This window comes from Dioscorea cayenensis, chromosome 13 (assembly GCF_009730915.1).
Source record: "Dioscorea cayenensis subsp. rotundata cultivar TDr96_F1 chromosome 13, TDr96_F1_v2_PseudoChromosome.rev07_lg8_w22 25.fasta, whole genome shotgun sequence".
NCBI lineage: Eukaryota > Viridiplantae > Streptophyta > Magnoliopsida > Dioscoreales > Dioscoreaceae > Dioscorea > Dioscorea cayenensis.
The window spans coordinates 2,212,952-2,231,601 of NC_052483.1; the positions used below are offsets into that span (position 1 = coordinate 2,212,952).

Consider the following 18,650-nt stretch of genomic DNA (forward strand, 5'->3'; position numbering starts at 1 on the left):
GTCATGATTAACGTTTTTTGCTTGTTATTTTTCATAGTCTATAATTAAAGTTTTTTTACTTATTTTTTTATATATCATGGATAAATTTTTGATCAAACAACCAAGGAAAGATTTTTCTATCACCTAACATCAAGCTGCACCTTTTCCTGCTATCCGGGGAGATAACATGGATGGACTGAATTCCAAGTGCATTGGTGGAACGGAACGCCGGTGATCCATCTTCATGAGTCGCTCAATGCCGGCGGTGTCGGTGAGCAGCTGCTCAACGGTGTCACTGGAGTCATCAGTGGCAACAGCAGCGGCGGCAAGGGTGGAGAGATGTCGCCCATTGAAGCATAACCAAGAGGAAAAGATGAGAATCGGATGGGGAAATTGGGATGGGAAACGCTTAGGGTTTTGAAAGCGCACATTTGAATCATTTGATCGGAAGCGGTGGAGAAGAAGAAGCTCAGCCTCCAGCGGAGCTTTAGGTAGGACTTGGAGGGTAATTTTCATCATTTTCTTTTGAAAAGACGTTTTTGCCCTTCACAAGATCAGACCCGAATTGGATACTATCGGATTCAGGTTCCGACTTGTGTTCTGTTCCTTTCGAGACCCAAAAAATTATCTCTTTTTTCAAATTTTTTTTTCCACGGTAATTCAATTGAATAAAAAAAAAAAATTAAAATTACTCCCTCTGATTTTTTTTTTAGTTTTATTTTATTTTAAAAGATTTTTTTCCTTTTTATTTGCTTATTTAAAAAAATTTATAAAACATTAAATATTATTTTTAAAAATTTTATTATTTATATCTAATATATTTTTCAAAATTTTAATAAATCATATTTAACTATACATTTTATTAAATCATATTTTAAATAAAAATAATCTCAAAATAACTTATTTTATCAAGTAACTGATTTTCTTAGTTAATATAAATTATTTAAAATAGTCATATTAAAAAAACCAGAGAAAATAAATATAAGTAGTGATACTTGAAGCTTGTGGCATATTTAAAAGTTAAAATAATAAAAAAAATATTGAATATGTTTTTATGAAATTGTTTTGCAAATTAGGATTTAACAGGGGCTTTTCTGCAAAAACATACAAAGTTATGTTTTTTAATATGAACCCGGGCTTTGTTTTAGATATCCTTTCGAGTTTCTCCGCCGCCTTCACCTCCGACTCCGACCTCGACCTCGACCTCGCCGGCGTTGTTCTAGAGTAACCAATATCCGGTGAGTATTCGGTGCTTTCCTTCTAATTATTTGATCTGACATGCGAATTGATTAGGATTGTGTTGATCGAATTTGGAATTGTTACAATTTCGCTTGTTTGAGATGTTTGTGAGATTTAATTCATAAAGACTCCAGCTTTTTCTTTTTTTGGTTTCTCTCTTTGATTTAAGCAAGGATTGGCTTTGGATTTTTATCATTGTCTCATTTGGACGCATTTTGTTTGGATGATATTGTGATTTATTGATGATGAATTGTGTAGAATCTTTCCTTCTGCTTGTTGAAATTTCATCTCTTTGTCGATCCTTAACTTTTATTGTTGGTTGTCTTAATGGGCAATATTTAGTGAAGCAAAGAAGGTTTCTTTAGAGGTCTTTCACTTTTTGAAAACAATTGAATCGTTAATCTGTTTACGTCTATAGTTTGAAAACAGTATAATGATGTTAGCCATGATTGAACCGTTTGCAGATACTAGAAATTTTGAGTTGAGGAAATGGAGGAGCAGAAGATGAGGAAGAAGAAGAAGAAGGCGGGCGATGAGATAGTAAGAAGAATGGATTCTGCTCATGGTGATATGGTATACTCCTCGGAGAAAGTTGTAGAAGAAGATTCTGGGAAGAGTGAGAAGAAAAAGAAGTCAAAAAAGAAAAATCAGAAGGAGAGTGGTGGTTTGGAAGACAATGGTGTCACTAACAAGGAGACTGTTGATATGCGTGAGAGTGAGAATGGGTTGGATTTAGATGGAAGTGAGGTGAAATCAGGAGAAAATAGAAAAGAGAAGAAGAGTAAGAAATTGGTTCCTATAACAAATAATGATTTTGGGGAGAAGTTGGATTATGAAGGGAGAATTAATGAGAATGAAAAGGAGTTGGATTCAGAAAAACTTTCTACTTCTAGTTCTAGTAAAGAGACAATGAAGGAGGTGAAGGAGAAAAAGAAACGAAAGAACAAAAGTAGTAAGCTTGTTTCATCAGCATTGTTAGATACGGCTGCAAAGGCCACTGACAGTCTTGGCAGTGAAGAGTGTGAGGACTTGAGTGGGAATAAATCTGAGAGGAAGAGAAGAAGGGATGCTGATACTGTTGAGGCTGAGAAGCATGGGAACAGCAAAAGGAAGAAAGTCAAGCAAGCATCTAGAATTGTAGCTCCGAGTGTGACTGAAGAGGATGTTGGTGGGACACCATCAATGGCCAATGAGAATGGTGAGAGAAGCAATGACATGAAGGTGAAAAATAGTGGTACAGAACATTTTGATAAATCAAAGTCAAAGAAAGGTGCCAAAAATAAGGCAGCGAGGAAGGATTCTAAGTCAAAGAAGCGAGGCACAGATGATCTCAAGACTTCAGCTTCAAAGCAAAAGAAGAAGGTATCTTTCTCAGGTGATGTTGAGGTCTTCCCTGTTAACAATGCCACAAACTGCGAAGAAGAAGATGAAGAAAATCTGATCCGAGGCCAGCGTTACACGCGAGAAGAAGATGAATTGCTGAAGAAAGCTGTCCTGGATTATGTAGAAGTGAGTTATTTTTTCATGTAGCATAACTGGATTAGCAACTTGAGTTAATGGTCTTTCCTATTGTTCCTGTCTGACTATGATTTGTTCCTCTACTTGCATAGTGTTGTTTGCTTAACTATCATGTCTATCACTGAATGCTGTTTCCATATTGAATTGCTTCTTTTCTTGTGAGTTTATTTGATATGGATGTATCTTATCCTTTCCTCTGAATATGAAACATTGTTGCAAGAGATAATGAAAGTCATCATACTCCTTGTTTATTGCCATTTCTATTGTTTTGTATGTTCTGCTAGCTGATTTACTTCACAGAACAACTCCTTATTCTATTTGGGTGCTTTTTTTCCAGGAGAATGGACTGGGTGAGGATGGCGTGAAGAAGGTTATGAACTGTAGGAACTATCCAGAAGTTAAAAATTGCTGGAAGATTATTAGTAAGAGTTGCTACCATGATTTGAATTTTTTTCCACCTTCATTGATTTATTTATTCCATGCCTTTCATAGTTTTTTTATTTTTCAGCTTTATGAGCTTGTTTTTTTGTTTTTTTAGCTGTTCTGTGGCTTGACCTTTATTTATTCTTTTTTCTTAGTACTTTTGCTATTGGTATTTCTTATATTCTCTTTTGTTTATGTGAATGGAGTATATTTTCAGTGGGCATATGAATGACTTATGAATTTATGTCATATTCATGTGACTTTTTAATTTTATGTTACATGATTCGCAGCGACTGCTCTGCCCAGGAGACCTTATTTTTCAGTATATACGCGAGCTCATGTTATATTTGAGAGGAGTGAGAGGCACAATTGGCTACCTGAAGAAGTAGAATATGTCAAGAAGTATTTCCACCTCTACTCAGATTCAATTTATTCTTTAAATTTAGTTCTCTTTATTTATCAAAAATTCTTGACAAACTCAAGTAAATAATCCTTTTTGGTCAGCTTACTTGGTCATCAAAAACTTAAAAATTGTGCTTTTAAGTTATCAACAAGGGCAATTACCATGATAATGCCATGATAATCACACCTAGGATTTTTAGTCAATCACATTAGTGAATCTAAGCAATATAGCATAAAGCTATTGAAACTGAATTCATCCATTAATTATTGATTCATCTCTTCGAAAAGATCCATTTGTTTGTTGCAAAGAATAGAGATCTTATTTAAGTAAACTTGATAAAATAAGATAGAACTTATTCAAACGAAAACGTAGCTGCATGCCTGCATCGACTTCTTGACTTATTTGCAAATTTACTTTATAATAAATTCAAAACAAGCCCATTGGATTTGTCATTTTTATGTGGATCGACATCTGAAGTTACTATACTACCCTTGATATTTTGTTTCATGAAAACACAATTTTATTTTTTGGATAGCTTCTAAACCTAAAGCATGCCAAATGACAGTGTTGTGTTGGATTCTATTCTGCATCGGTAGGATGATAAGCATTAGCACTTTCTAATCATTCATTTATTGTGTTAGTGTTGTATTTCATCATATCAGTTTTTTCATCCTAATTGCATGCTTTCTTCTGAATTTGGAAATCTAAATGCACAGATTTCATGAGGAACATGGACCGGATTGGGCAACCTTGGCGAAAATTCTTGGGAAGCATAGGATTCATGTGAAAGATACTTGGAGAAGGGTAAAAACTACCCGCTGCAAAAATCGGGTATGCTGATTTCTTGTTATTTTTTTATCATCTTTTTATTTATCAGAAATTCTTGGATATCCCTAGAAAAAAATATAATTATGTATACCTCCATTAATTTTTGTAATTTTGTATATATACCCCCCAAACCCAAGTTTCTTGTGTTCATATATATATATATGTACATATATATACCCATGTTGTCAAAGCAGAATCTATATTTTTCTGTTAAAAGACGATATTTATTATTGCCCTTATTCTCAGAATTATCAACTTCACATGGCTATATGCAACTTCATTTTTAGAGATGGAGGGAACATGGATTGTTTACTGAAAAAATTTATTCTTGTATTGATTACAGTGTATGTGTGTGTTAGCTTGCATTTTGTATTGTGTATTCATCTATGGTTTTAGACAAGAGTTATCTTCGTATTTAAAAGTTGTGACGACATGTGGAAATTCTCTTGTTAATATTTTTATGCTTAGGCCTTGGCCTTCCCTTGGTTTTTCACAAATTACTTCCTATAGTATAAAAGATTATATTTTTAAGAAAATATTTATAAAAGATTATACATGTTGGATCCTCTGTCTATTTACAAAAAATTAATATAAAATATAAAATTATATTTATTAAGGAAAATATTTGTGAAAATCTCTAATTTGTCTCCAAGCTTCTTACAAGTATATATAGTGTAAGAAAATTATATGTTTAGGAAAATATTTGTAAAAAATCATTTGGCCCTTTGTTTTTTTACAAATTAGTATATATAGTATAAAAAAAATAGGAAAATATTTATAAATTCTATTGTTTATTCCTCTAGATTTTTTTTTATTTGGCCACTTTAAAAAAATTTTTGGCTCCGTCACTTATTATGATCAAATATAGAATTTCATTATAACACTTGCACAAATGAATGATGAATGCTGATGGCCATACAAGTTTCCTTCAAAGGGTGATGATGTTTGATCATCCCTAGGGAAAAGTTAATGGCTATCAATCAGCCATGGAGGTGGTTTGATGAATCCCTTTTGTACGCATAAACCTACTCAACATCCAGATAAATGCTTGTGTTGTTTTATCTTGATTTTGAGATCTTTAACTTGTCAGAAACCTGTGTCCATGCTGATTATCAACTGTTTCAATGTCAGATAGATCAGAGCTTATGTTTGATAATCTTGTTAGTTTGTTATTTTGTTTTTCTCTAACCTTGTAGAGGAGGGTCAGGAAGGGTTTAATACAATGAAATTTCAACCAGCTGATGAAAGTAGAGGCATACATCTCAGTGTTAACACTTTGCATATCAGCTTTCTATTGCCCTTTTTGTTAATTGTCAATACTTTGATGTTAAAACCTTAATGCTGGTGAACAATTTTTATTCTTCATCTGCCTCATCTCAGGTCTTCTAACTAATATTTTCTTGGCACAGGCAAATGGTCTCAGGATGAGTATCAGACTTTGTTTGATTTAGTGAATATGGATTTGCGAATGAAGGCATTCACAGAACAGAAGCCAAACCATAAAATTGTTGTGCCTTCCTCTGATGTTTCATTTACTTAATTTGATTGTTCCCCGTTGCCAATTGTTTGGTCCTTTGTTTTGTATTGTGGATTTGTTGTAGAGAAACTGTTGCAAACTCTCTCAGAATCCTGAATGATTTACCTTTTGTTATCAGTTGAGGGATAATATTTCCTGGGATCCAATCAGTGAGAAGCTGAAAACTCGACATGATGCACTTTGCTGTATGAAGTGGTAGGTTTATGCCTTAGTTGTTTACCCTTGGTTCATGATTTCTGTTATATTTCTTCTATTAAGGCTCTTTAAGGGCAAAGGTTAAACCATGTCACAAGAAAAATGGTTAAAAAAAAAACCCTCTGAACTTCAATAAGATGTTTATTCTTGATTCATAAGTAGGTTACTATGATCAACTAACCTGCAGCAATGAGTTCTCAATTTGCTTATACTAAGGTGGATCTTAGAACAGCCTTAGCTAATTTTATAGACTATTTCTGTTTGAAAATGAGTTATTTCTGCTTATTTCCATTGTTTACACCTTCAAGATGTTTATTCTTCCTAAGTTTGATTCTGACCTGTTTGATTTCATGATTCATTGTTCTGTTGAATATTACAGGTATAATCAGTTAGCTTCACCATTGGTCAGTGAAGGTTTATGGGTTGATTCAGATGACTATCGGCTGATCTATGCGTAAGACTCTTCATTTTGCATCATATTACTTGAATTGGTTCTTTATTGGTATCAAAATTAAGAGAATGCAATTGTTTTTGCTTCATGACTTCTTTATTTGGTTCGAGTCTTACCCATTTTCAAAACATGATGAATGACTATCAGATTAAAAATTACCGTGGAAATCAAGTGTGGGGTGAGGGAGATACATAGTATTTATGTATTCATGTCTTCATGGCTAAAGATGATTTGTTTGCTTCATACTTTTGTAACCTTGAAGTTGTGATCCAAGTTTCAAAATCAAATCAAGTTTCTTTTTATACGTGTTCTGCTATGTGGTTGATTATTATAAGTTTTGAAGCATGTTTGAAATAGTCTTCTTCAATCCTGTTAAAAAAAAAGCTCATGGATAATATACCATTAATGCTTTATATGCTTTTTTCTGCATCTTTGATTTCTAAACCTGTGTTTGCCAATCCATTTAGAGTTGCTCTTTGTGAAACATCTTCCAGTTAATGCTCATGGATTCATTTCATCCTCAAGTTGTAATGCATCAAATGCAGATCATGTAGCTTGTTTTTGAAATTCAGGTGTAACTGTGAGAAAGTTTTCTGATGTTAATATCATTGTTGATGCAGGCTTCAAAATGATGATGCCTGTTGCGAGGAGGATGTTGAGTGGGACAACCTTCTGGAACATAGGTAACTTGTATGTCATATAGATTGTGATTATTATTCAAACTATAACTTAGGATCAACTTCAGAATAAAGCCTCAGAAGATCAGATATGAGGTTCTGAGCTATGGAGCTAAACTGGTTACGACTTCTGATTAAAACATTAGGACTGATAGCAAGAACGGCGTATGTTTCTAAAATATGTCTCTATTATCGTCTTTGGATTGTATCCATTCATCTGCTTTTGAAAACTGATTGGAATAGCCCGATGATTCTTCATTTCCTTTGTTTTTCTGCTTCAACATTTATTGAACTTATGCCAAATTGAGTCTCATCTTCAAAACTAAGATAAAAATCACTGTTGTTTATGGCCTTCCATCCTTGAATCCTTTGCATTTAACTCCCTCTAAACCCATCTCTGATTTCTTTCCAGTAACTTGATATACTTCTATTTATTCATGAAAATTATCGACGATCAATTGGGAAAGAAAGCACAATGAATGAAGTTGAAAAATGGCCCCTTTCCTTTGGCATTGTATGCTGTTGACTCTATTAATTATAACCATTAGATCAGATTATGACTAAAGAATGTTTCCCATTCTCAGGCCTGGTGATATTTGCCGGAAACGCTGGAAGCAAATGATCCGGCACATCGGTGGTCACCGGGAGAAATCTTTCATTGAGCAAGTAGACGTTCTTTCGCAAAGGTATTGCCCGGAGATGCTTGAATACCGAGAATGAATCTAGTCTTCCATGCATCAGCCATGTATCTTTTTATCAAACTAGGGCAAACACAAGTCCTCAGTTCCTATGAATTAATGTTCAGAAACTCAGATTAAGTTATACATCAATGCAACCAGTGACCTCACACTTAAATTCAGTCACTTTGTTCTAATATTCATGTGTGTGTTTGTTAGTTTAGGTCAAGTGAAATTTCCCCAACAACTGTTTATACTTGCATATATTTTGCATGCAGTGTGACTCTCACAACATCTCAAACAAAATATTAACTTAATAATGAAAATGAACGTGGTTGTCCATGTGTCGCTGATCTATTGGTTAGTCACTAAATTTTTAATTATAATAAAAAAAATCAATTCTCTATTTTAATCAAGTAGTTTAGCTTAGATGCATTTGTTTTGATTCTTGTGTAATTATAAATATATTTGTTTGATTTTTATGCTATATTAATATATTCGTTGTACTTGGTGAACTATAAATATATTTATTTTAATCATTATGTCATCCTTCAATTGAATTAAAAATAAAAAAATATAGAGTTTTAATTTTTATTAATTATAAATTTATTATATATTTTTTTACTTTTTATACATTTCTCTCACTTGAAATGCAAGTGCTATTACTGACACTGAAATAAACACCGAAAATGAAAAAATTAAACATGAAAATAACACTTCCTGCAAATAAACACAAAAAATAGTGAAAATTAATCACTATCAACACTTTAGAAAAGTGATATTTCTTCTGTTTTTAACTTCTCCATTTACAACAAATAACCAGTATACCAAGTGGTTATTAGGATGTATTACTTCTTTTCTTAATAGAAATTAAAGTGTTATGTTTTCCAATGGAATTTAGTAAAAATACCTTCATTTTGAATTTTATTTTTAAATAAAAATATGATACAGAAATTTCTAGGAAAGTTTTTAATAATATGTTAACTTTAAATATGTAAATAATAGGATTTTAGAGGGTTTTTGAATTTCCTATATTGTCCTTCAAGCTTCTAAAGGAAGTCAGTTCTCTTTCCAATCATCGAAGGGCATTATAGTCATTACAGTCACAGCTAAGATACACGTGCGGGATTACAACAACGCGTGGTTATTAAAGCGACCATCCGAATGGCGATTTTTACAGACAAATCGGGAAAAATTTGGGGCTTTCGTTTATTTTTTTATTTTTTATTTTCGTCCTTTTTTTTTCTCCCTTTTCGAAACCCCTCGTGATCCCTGATCCAGATCCCAGGCACCCATCGACCTCACGGATCTCTGAATCTCCTCCGCCTTCGTCTCCGCCTCGTCTTCCCCTCTCGATCGGTACCTTTTTCCCTCTTCCTCGTTGTGCAGATCGATTTCTAGGGTTAGGGTTTCAGGACCCTTGATTTGATCCTGATTCGTGGGTCTTTTTTTGTTGGATTTTTAGGATTTTTATTGGTTTGTTGGTTTTTGATTGTTGCCCTCGTGAGATTGGGCTTCATCTGTTTCGATAAAATCTAGGGTTAGGATTTGTGGAATTATTTGTCTGCTTTTCCGAACAGGCCAAATTCGTTGAATCTTTGATTGAATCTGGGGGACTTTGTTCTATTTATGAATTATGGTTATTTTCCTTATCTGATTATTATTATTATCATTGTTTTTTTTTGGGGAAAATTTTGGTATTGTGAGATTGTTATTAGGGTTCTTGTTCGATTGGTATATTGATCGTGGCTTTAATTGGTCTGTGAGGTTTTTCAATTTTTAGATTCGCTTTTTGATTTCGAGATTTTTTTTACACGATATTTCAGGGATTGAGGTTTGGTTGCTCTATCATTTGAACAACGCCTTCTAGTTTGTGGAAATTCAGAGTGATTGAGGCGTATTTGTTCATGATTCTTTGATTGCGCAGTGGTTATCAGGTAACTACTTGGACTTGTCCATACTAATTGTGTCATTAATAACAATTTTCACCGTATTTTGCATCTCTTCTTTATTGAAGAGTAAGTAATGAATGCTCAGATGTCTTTGTGATCATATATTCAAATTAGTGTTCAAAATTCTCTGTTTGCTTCTGCTTAACTCACTTGGTATGATTTGCGTTCTTATATATATCGATTTTTGATTGTAACATGACTAATCTATGAATGCTCTTAAAAATGGGCCTTATATTGGCTAGTTCTGTATCAATTTGTGAGACTTTGGATTTTAGATGAATTTGTTGTGTCCCTGTAAGGAACACTTTTTTTTACATTGTGGGTAGAGGAGTTGAAATTTTTTTCTACTTATTTGTTGCACAACTTGAAAGAATCTTCCAGTAAAATTACTGGGCCCTTTTAAAATTTATTGCCATGGTTGGTTGGTTATGTCATGCATCAATTTGGTTAAATAAATTTCTTAATTGGAAATTCTTGGTATTTAATTTTACAACTAAACCAGCATTTATAATCATATTGACTGAAAAACTTGGTTACTATGGTGCTATTGGCAAACAAGATCTAATTTTTATCAGCTTTGCTTTTGCAAATCCTTATTTTACATAAAAATAAGCTATGTATAGTTAAGAGTTAAAGGTCCAAATTTTGTAGATAATTTGACAGAGGTGAATTGAGAGGAGATATAAATCAAGAGAGTGACTGACTTGATTTGAATCGACATCCCTAATTATTTATATGCGATATTTGTTAATACCGATTTTGAAACCGTAAATGAATGTTGTATCAAAATATTGATAAAGTTAATCACCGGACGGGATTGAATTACATAAAAAAACTAAGTCAACCTAACTAAATTGAGTTAATTTGGCCAGTTAGTTTGGGTTCAGTCTTTGATGAATTAGGAACCCCAGCCCCTATGAGATAATAGGAAATATTTTAATATCTCATAGCTTCTCGTTTCTTCAGGTTTATATAACTAAAATATAGAAAGTATAGAATTGGATTATTCATGTAGTATTTGTAGTGGTTGATCATGATAGTTCCTTAATATATTCCTCGCTTTGTTAGAGAGGAAAACCTAATGTTTTTGGAGAGGAAGTTTCAAGTTATACTTGGAATTGTTTTTGGGTGCTTATTTAATTTAATTTGACACTTGTAGATGGTCAATTTTTGCTGGATGACAAATGATCTTATTTGTATTTGATAATAAAAATTTTTAGAGGGCATAGAGTTTATGCTCGCTGAGGCATGATTGGTGATCAAAAATGGAATTAACACGTGATTTTTTCTAATTTTTGTGGACTTTAATGTTGTTTGGTACATCTGTGCACTGCCTATTTTGGCTTTAATATTATATGATCTAGATATTGTTTTATTGGACATTTTTTTAAAACCTAGGTTATTATGGATGATTGAGCTACTTTTTGTGACGGATATTACTTTATTTCGTAGACTGTGAGCTGCATGCTTTTCTTAGTTGGACAGGTCTGATAGTTATGATAAATTAGTATGTACAAATGCTCTTTGTTATGCACCTGAGCTGTCAGGCTTGATAGTTGTGGTTTCTCTGAGCTTGCTGGTAACACAATATACCTGTAATTGTAGAGGTTGACTTTGGAATCACATGAATGAAATAAATCCCTCCCTAATACTTGATATATGGATAATGAAGCTGAGAACCTTACCTTCTTGTTTGTGGATTTTGAGTTTGAATTTTTTTATGGGTGGCAATCTCACTTGTCACACTGAAGCAAGTGACTTGATTTTTCGCACATATCATCTTGTTACTTAAAAAGTAGTGAAAGGTGTTCTGGAATGATACTATTATTTCTCATGTTTATATGTTTTGCCAAGGTCCTTTTGCTTTTTTTATTCTTCTATGTCGCCCCTTCCTGCTATTTTTGTTTTTTTGTTTGTGTTGCGTGAGTGGTGGCCCAACTGCCAATTATGTTACCAAATACACTAGCTTTAATTCCTTTTGTTGGCTGCTCTGCAGGTTAAATATGGTGCTTAAGCATAACAAACGACCTTTCGGCGCTGAAGAGTCCTGCCAACCTACTTGTAAGCATAATATCAGACGGTTAAATTGCGGTAGTCGTCTAGCATCATTTGCAGGAATTTCTTCATTTGTTGGTATCCCTCTAGACTTACCAATTTCAAATAAAAAAGATTTAGTTCTGTTTTATTAGGTTTAGGGCATGGTTAACCTAGCTGCCTCCTGGTCTTATTTTAATTACAAGATGGAGGAGGTAAAGAAACGGCTAGCCAACTACAAGGCGAATCAAGAGTGGAAGGTTATCCTCATATAACATGTTGTTCTGTATCAAAGGATGAGAAGCAAAAAACCACAGGATTTGCTGTTGTTCCTAAAGATCATTCTAGTAATGGGTGTTACAATACCTCTAGCTTGCTTGGTGGGAACAACTATGATGTTGCGAGACCAGAGTATGGAAGGCAAATTTTGTGTGAAGACCTATCCTTTCAACTTGGATGTGCTGAATTTGACCAAGATTTTCAGTTACATTTGTTCTCAGAAATTCTTCCTGTAAATAGTAGTATCCATGAACGATCAGTTGTTTCAGGTGCATATTTATTCATCTCTGTTGGATATCATGTGATGTGGATTTCCTTGTCTTTGTTGCAGTTTAATACATTATTTACTTTTTTTTAATAGTAGCTTATAATTGATGTTTCCAGAACATCCAGTTGCTACTTGCGAGGAGATGCCTGCTGATGATACCAACTTGAGTGGTCCTCCAAGCTTGTCATGGCACACTTTTAATGCACATGAAGGGCCTATACCCTTGGAACTGCCTGGCGGGGCATGCTTCTTTCCTTATTTTGAGGATGACCACCAAATGTTTGAATGTAAACTTCTTGAAGAGATCAATTCATCCGTTCCTGATTACCCTTATCAAAAAGCCTGTTGCCACTGGACCAAAACATCAAGCTGATATTCCAGTTTGGAGACCAGATGAATTTCAGAGTTATGTTGGGAATTCGGATGACTCTGGGGACACGCCTGCAGATGACAATCCAAGCAGTACTTTGAGCGTCTCATGGCAGACATGCAATACATTTGATGAGTGTTCAAGGCTGGAGTCACCTGTGGGGGCATCTTTCATTCCTTACTTTGAAGATGACCTTCGGGTAGATGGCCATAATCATCTTGAAGAGACCTGTTCATCTGCTCGATTATCATGAACGGAAGCCTGTTGCCATTGGACCACATCATCAAGCGATATCCCAGTGTGTGGTCTTAGTGAATTTGAGAATTCTGTTGGGGCACTCGGATGACAGTGTTTCTTCCACATCAAACTCAGTTGATCTGTCATCATCATCCGCTTACCTTGTCAGTGAAGACTCGAGTGATAAGTGGATCGGGGCGTGCATCTTGCCCATGCCTGATTATGGGAACATTATCTTTAGAGGTTAAAGGCAGGTCTTGCCGGAATTTTTGTAATTGTTTGGATACGGGCTCCATCAGATGTGTAAAACAGCATGTAGTGGAATCCAGGGAAAAGCTCGAGCAAGCTCTGGGACATGAGAAATTCATGATGCTCGGATTTGGTAACATGGGAGAAGTTGTGGCCCAGAAATGGAGCACAGAAGAGGAGCAAACTTTCCGAGAAGTTGTAATGGCCAATCCTGGTCACTTGGCAAGAACTTTTGGGATGATCTCCGTCATGTCTTCATCTCTGGAGTAGCAAGGAGCTCATTAGTTATTATTTCAATGTCTTCATGCTTCATAAAGAGAGCTGAACAGAACAGGATGGATCCAATGAATGCGGATAGTGACAATGACTGAAAGGTGGGAAGAAAGCAATGAAAGTGTTGCTGGTGATGGTGAAGAAGATTCTGTTGTTGATTCCCCCCATGATGGAGATAATGTAACTTATAATGATGGTGATGCTACTGATGGCCATGAAGTGACTGAAGATTTGTATACTTACGATGGCTCCTGGGATGTTCCTCGAAAATCACAAAAGCTATAAATTACAGCCAATGTCTGATGCGTATCTGAGTGACAAGAATTTTAATAAGGGCGTGGAGGAGCAAGATGTCGAGGATGACCTATTCACTTCCTATGATGGTGAGCAGAGTGGGGGCTGACATTTGAGCTGCACCTTCTGTCATTGTTTTTGTCATCAGCATAGACTTTACGAAGACCATAATAATTCGTACAGAACACAGATAAAAATGTTGGGGGGATCAAAAACATGGGATAAACGGTGATGAATTCTTTCCAACCAGCAATTTGGTTGAAGCGAGTACTTGCGGAATCATGGCGTCAACTAGGCTACATCAAATTATACATTGTCAGTGCTCTCCTACTAACGTATCAGTGTCCTGCATTGGGACATTTTTAAAGTTTTTGGTCTAGCAGCCGAGGCCAGGCGTTCGGGTGGGTTACCAATTTTCCATTTGTAAATTCATGGTGGCAGTTTGGGAGTCCTGTGTAAAGTAGCTGCCTAAAATTAAAATTTTTGAAAGAAGAGCTTGTAATATTCTCTGTATATCTAGGGGCAATCCCTTTGTAGCTGAGGGTGGACAAATTAAGTGATCATGATTAATTCATCTATTCATTCATTCATTCATTCAATGGGTCTCTGGATTTTTTTCTGTATCTTTCTAACATTATGAGCAGTGTCAACAGTTATTGTCTACCAATTTAGTACTGATGCACCTCAACAAAGCATTGCCAACGGGAATGAGAAATTGGTATGTGCCATTTACTCTGCTCATTTTTAATTTGGAGTTATTGTTTATATCTTATATTTGCATAATATTCTTACAAACCAGATCTCTCAAATGAATAGGCTAGATGTACGAAATCACATCCCAAGGTTTGTTAGGAGCTTAGTTTGTAAAGAATGGCATTACCCTAATGCTCATTTTTTTTGTTTAATCTATCTTTTGATCTGACAGTTTCCTTTACATTTTCCATGACAAACAGATGGATGAATGGTGGACTGCTCTCTCACTGGTTAGTTCCTCTCTCTTTGTTAGTGTGTACTTAGCCAAGTATTTGTGTCCCTTGTGCTTGTGCCTTGCTTGCATTTAAAGCAAAGACTGATGTTTCAGATTCAGCTGGTCAGTGAGGTCTCCTGATCAAAGCCTGCCATCCCTGGTGGTGGCTGAGTTGGCTACTCCCCCTGCTCCCAGTTTTAACAGGTATCCAAAGAATCAGGTACTAAATCAAACACCCTTAATTTCTCTCAAAGTTCTGTACATTAATGCAGTCATTAATGATAAACATCCTACACACACAGCAAAAGCTCTTCTATCCTTCTTTTCTTTTTTTAAAGTCACTTTGTCACCTCTTGATTATGCTTTTCTGCAGAACATAGACTTAAGGAGCAAGGTCAAAGTCTTAAAACAGACACTAGACATATGCTTTAGATAATGTGAAGCAGTTAATTTTTCTGATCTTTTTATTATTGTTCTCTAAGGCCGGCTTTCATTAACACCGACACGACCGTTTCCGGAGCTGGAGATCATTGGGGGGGCGGCATTAAGATGAGTGTTGATGCAAACAGAAGCTATGGTCCAAAATCAAAAGGAAAAATGCAGAAGAAAAACATGTTCCAATGTTTTTGTTAAAAAAGGGTTACAAAGTACAAGTTATTCCAAGCTTTCATCAAACTAAAGTGTCTCCATGTGAAGCCTAGTGGTCTTGCATGAATTGTACTCTCTCACAACAACAACAACAACAACAACTACAACAAGAAGAACATCACTTGCTACACTAAGACCCATTTGATTTGCCAGTCCCCCACTCTCAATCACAGATCAAATGCATGTTTTATTAATATACTCTTTCATTTCTCCCCTTTTTCTTCTTCTTCTTCTTCTTTACCAGAGATTAAATATATGTTCTGGTGGTGATGTTGAAAAAGCAAGATGAATTGTTGTGTTACTTTTGGTATCAGATAACAACACATTGTATGTATTCATATCTCTGTTGTAATGCAGCTGGTGTATGACAAGACAAGCTTTTTAGGTGTACACGTGTTGCCATATATGCTCTCATCTTTCTCTCTCTCTTTGCGGCATTGAAGTCTCTCTGTATCTCTCTCTCTCTCTCTCTCTCTCTCTCTCTATCTCTACCCATTATGCAATTACTTTGCTTCCATGCATGGCTTTTCTCCTCCCTGAATAAAAACAAGACACATTGAAAAGACCCATTCCTTCTCTATCTCTCTTTCTTTCTCTTACTCTAACCACACCAACAACAGAACACAAAGAAGAAGAAGAAGAAGAAGAAGAAGAAAAGGAAGAAGATTCCATGAAAAGAGCAACACCAAACACTCCATCCAAGATCTAGTTCTTGAAAAACTCAAAACAAGATCTGATCTTTTCTCCTGTCTCATCTCTTCTTCTTCTTGAATTCCATCTGTAACTGATCCCCTGTTCTTGCTCTGTTTCTTAGCATGGATAATATAGATCATGATCATGATCAAAAGTATTGCTGCAAGGTTTGTGCCAAGTGCTTTCCCTTGTGGCAGGTCTCTTGGTGGCCATATGAGATCACACCTACCTTCAAGTTCTTCTTTTGATCCAGATGACAAGCTTTCCCCTCCTTTTCCTCCTCATAGCAACACCAACAAAAACTAAAAAGCTATGTATTGAGAGACAACCCAAAGAAGTCATGCAAGTTACCTTCTTCTTTCATCATCTTCATCAATTGAAGAGTGTTTCAATCCATGCTTTTATTCATCAGATGTTGAGGAAGAACAAGAGGAAGATGTTGCTCTAATTCTCATGATGCTTTCAAGAGACACTGCTTCTTCATCTTGGACTGGTACTGGTGCTGGATTCAATCATGAGTCTTCAGATAAGAATTCCATTGTGTTTGAAGACAATGCAAGGGACTATGATGTTTCAGACAATGAGTTCAATAGTTTAACTCTTACAAAGAAGAGAAAAAGCCGGTACCGATACCGGTATCAATGCCGAGCTTGTAATAAGTGCTTCGATACTTATCAGGCACTCGGCGGGCATCGAGCAAGCTTTCATAAGAGAACCGACAAAGGATCGAAAGAAGAAGATAATTGAATCAGTAGAGTGTCCTGCATTGAAGAAGGTGAAGAAAGAGCATCAATGTAGTATTTGTCTGAAAAGTTTTCAGTTCTGGACAAGCATTGGGAGGACATAAGAGGTCTCACATTGCTGCTACTATTGCTATTGCTACTAATACTACTAATACTGATACTGATACTGAGATTGTTCATCATCAAAAGGAATTGGAATCATCTCCATTGATGTCTGAATTGCTTTGATCTGAATGTCCCTGCTGCTGCTGTTGCTGCTGCTGCTGCTGCTGATGATGATGATGTTCATGTTGATGAAGAGTCTAATGACAGTATTAATGTCAATGGTGGTGAATCATGGTGGAATGGGAATTTGGAATGATTTACTGGATGGAATTGGAACTTGGTTGTGTATATACTTTGTTTGTTTTCATTGCATTGATTCTTGTATTTTTCTTTTGCTGAATTTGAGAATAATTTCTTGTTGAAGAACAGTGTTTCTGTTTTACTGTTGGATGGTTGTGTTGAGATGATGATTGAATCTTTTATTTTTGTTTATTTATTATTTGAAGTTTTAAATTTGATTAAATTAGTTGTTTATAAAGTTTGATAAGAAAAAAGAAAGAAAGAGAGGTTGTGGACAGTGATGAATTAAACAAGTCTGGTGTGTAGGAGAAGCAGAGAACATAACTAAAAAGCATTGCCAGCTTCTACTGCCATTGCCAACAAACAAGCAAACATTTTAATCAATGTATATAATTATGCATTTTTATGTGTGTTTTTAGATCTTTACTTTTTATCAGCTTTTGTTTTTGGGTTGGATTTCTATATATATATATATATATATATATATATATATATTGTTAAAGAAATTCAGATTGGGTGAGATCAACCTCATCAAACATAAAACATGAAATAGAGAAGTAAATAAATTAATATTGATCTAAATATTTGTTTTTAAGGTTTGGATCAAGATTTCTTTTTAATAAATATGGACAAATTATAGAATCAAACTCTTAACCTTTGAAGAGTCTAAACTTTCAATCAGAAATTGTTGCAGATTTTTTTTTTTAAAAAAAAAAAAATATAAAATATTCATCTCCATTGACAGTAACTTATGTATAAGACCGATGACATATTTAACTGAGTTCATAGAAAATAAAAAGATTCATATAATTTACAGACTAAAAATATTAAAAATAAATAGCAAATCAAATGTTGAAGATCACATGTAATTTTTAACCTTAATCCAAAATTAGCATGAAACTCATTGGTATATATATATATATATATATCTTTGGATTCTATAAGCTTAACCTTTTAGATTATATGAAGATAAAATAAAACAAAATCAAAATTAAGATAAGTTAACCAGTAAAAAGGAGCATTTGATTATGATATACAAATAAATGGTGGCATGTGAACACTAGCTGTGTTGCTTCACTTCTCAACCAAAACAACATGACAACCTTTCTTTCTTTCTTTCTCTCTCTCTCTTTATATATATATATATATATAATATTTAAATATTTATATTAGTCCAAGTGAAGTGATAGAGCACATCTTTATTGTGAAGGTTAATGGTCCTCATGCTCCATCTGTCCCTCCTTCCTGGATATATACCACACCCATCATCCTTGTGACACCAATTTCACTTTTGTTTTTCTTCTTGGATTTTCTTTTTTTTCTTTTTACCTTTTTTATTATTTTTTTATGGGACTTGTTAGCATTGGGAAG

The 18,650-nt window shown here is 34.6% G+C and overlaps 2 protein-coding genes across 2 annotated transcripts; both read left to right on the forward strand.

Moving 5' to 3' along the window:
* Positions 1-1,134: 1,134 nt before the first annotated feature.
* Positions 1,135-8,126, forward strand: LOC120274742 (cyclin-D-binding Myb-like transcription factor 1). Its single transcript, XM_039281275.1, has 10 exons — positions 1,135-1,217; positions 1,683-2,727; positions 3,074-3,158; positions 3,450-3,561; positions 4,279-4,389; positions 5,798-5,897; positions 6,046-6,122; positions 6,502-6,576; positions 7,194-7,256; positions 7,835-8,126. The coding sequence occupies exons 2-10, from the start codon at positions 1,708-1,710 to the stop codon at positions 7,968-7,970; spliced, it is 1,779 nt and encodes a 592-aa protein (XP_039137209.1). The 5' UTR covers positions 1,135-1,217; positions 1,683-1,707; the 3' UTR covers positions 7,971-8,126.
* Positions 8,127-9,121: 995 nt separating this feature from the next.
* Positions 9,122-12,833, forward strand: LOC120274935. Its single transcript, XM_039281471.1, has 4 exons — positions 9,122-9,286; positions 11,876-12,012; positions 12,120-12,461; positions 12,577-12,833. Exons 2-4 carry the CDS (start codon positions 11,883-11,885, stop codon positions 12,831-12,833), a joined length of 729 nt encoding a protein of 242 aa, XP_039137405.1. The 5' UTR covers positions 9,122-9,286; positions 11,876-11,882.
* Positions 12,834-18,650: the final 5,817 nt, after the last annotated feature.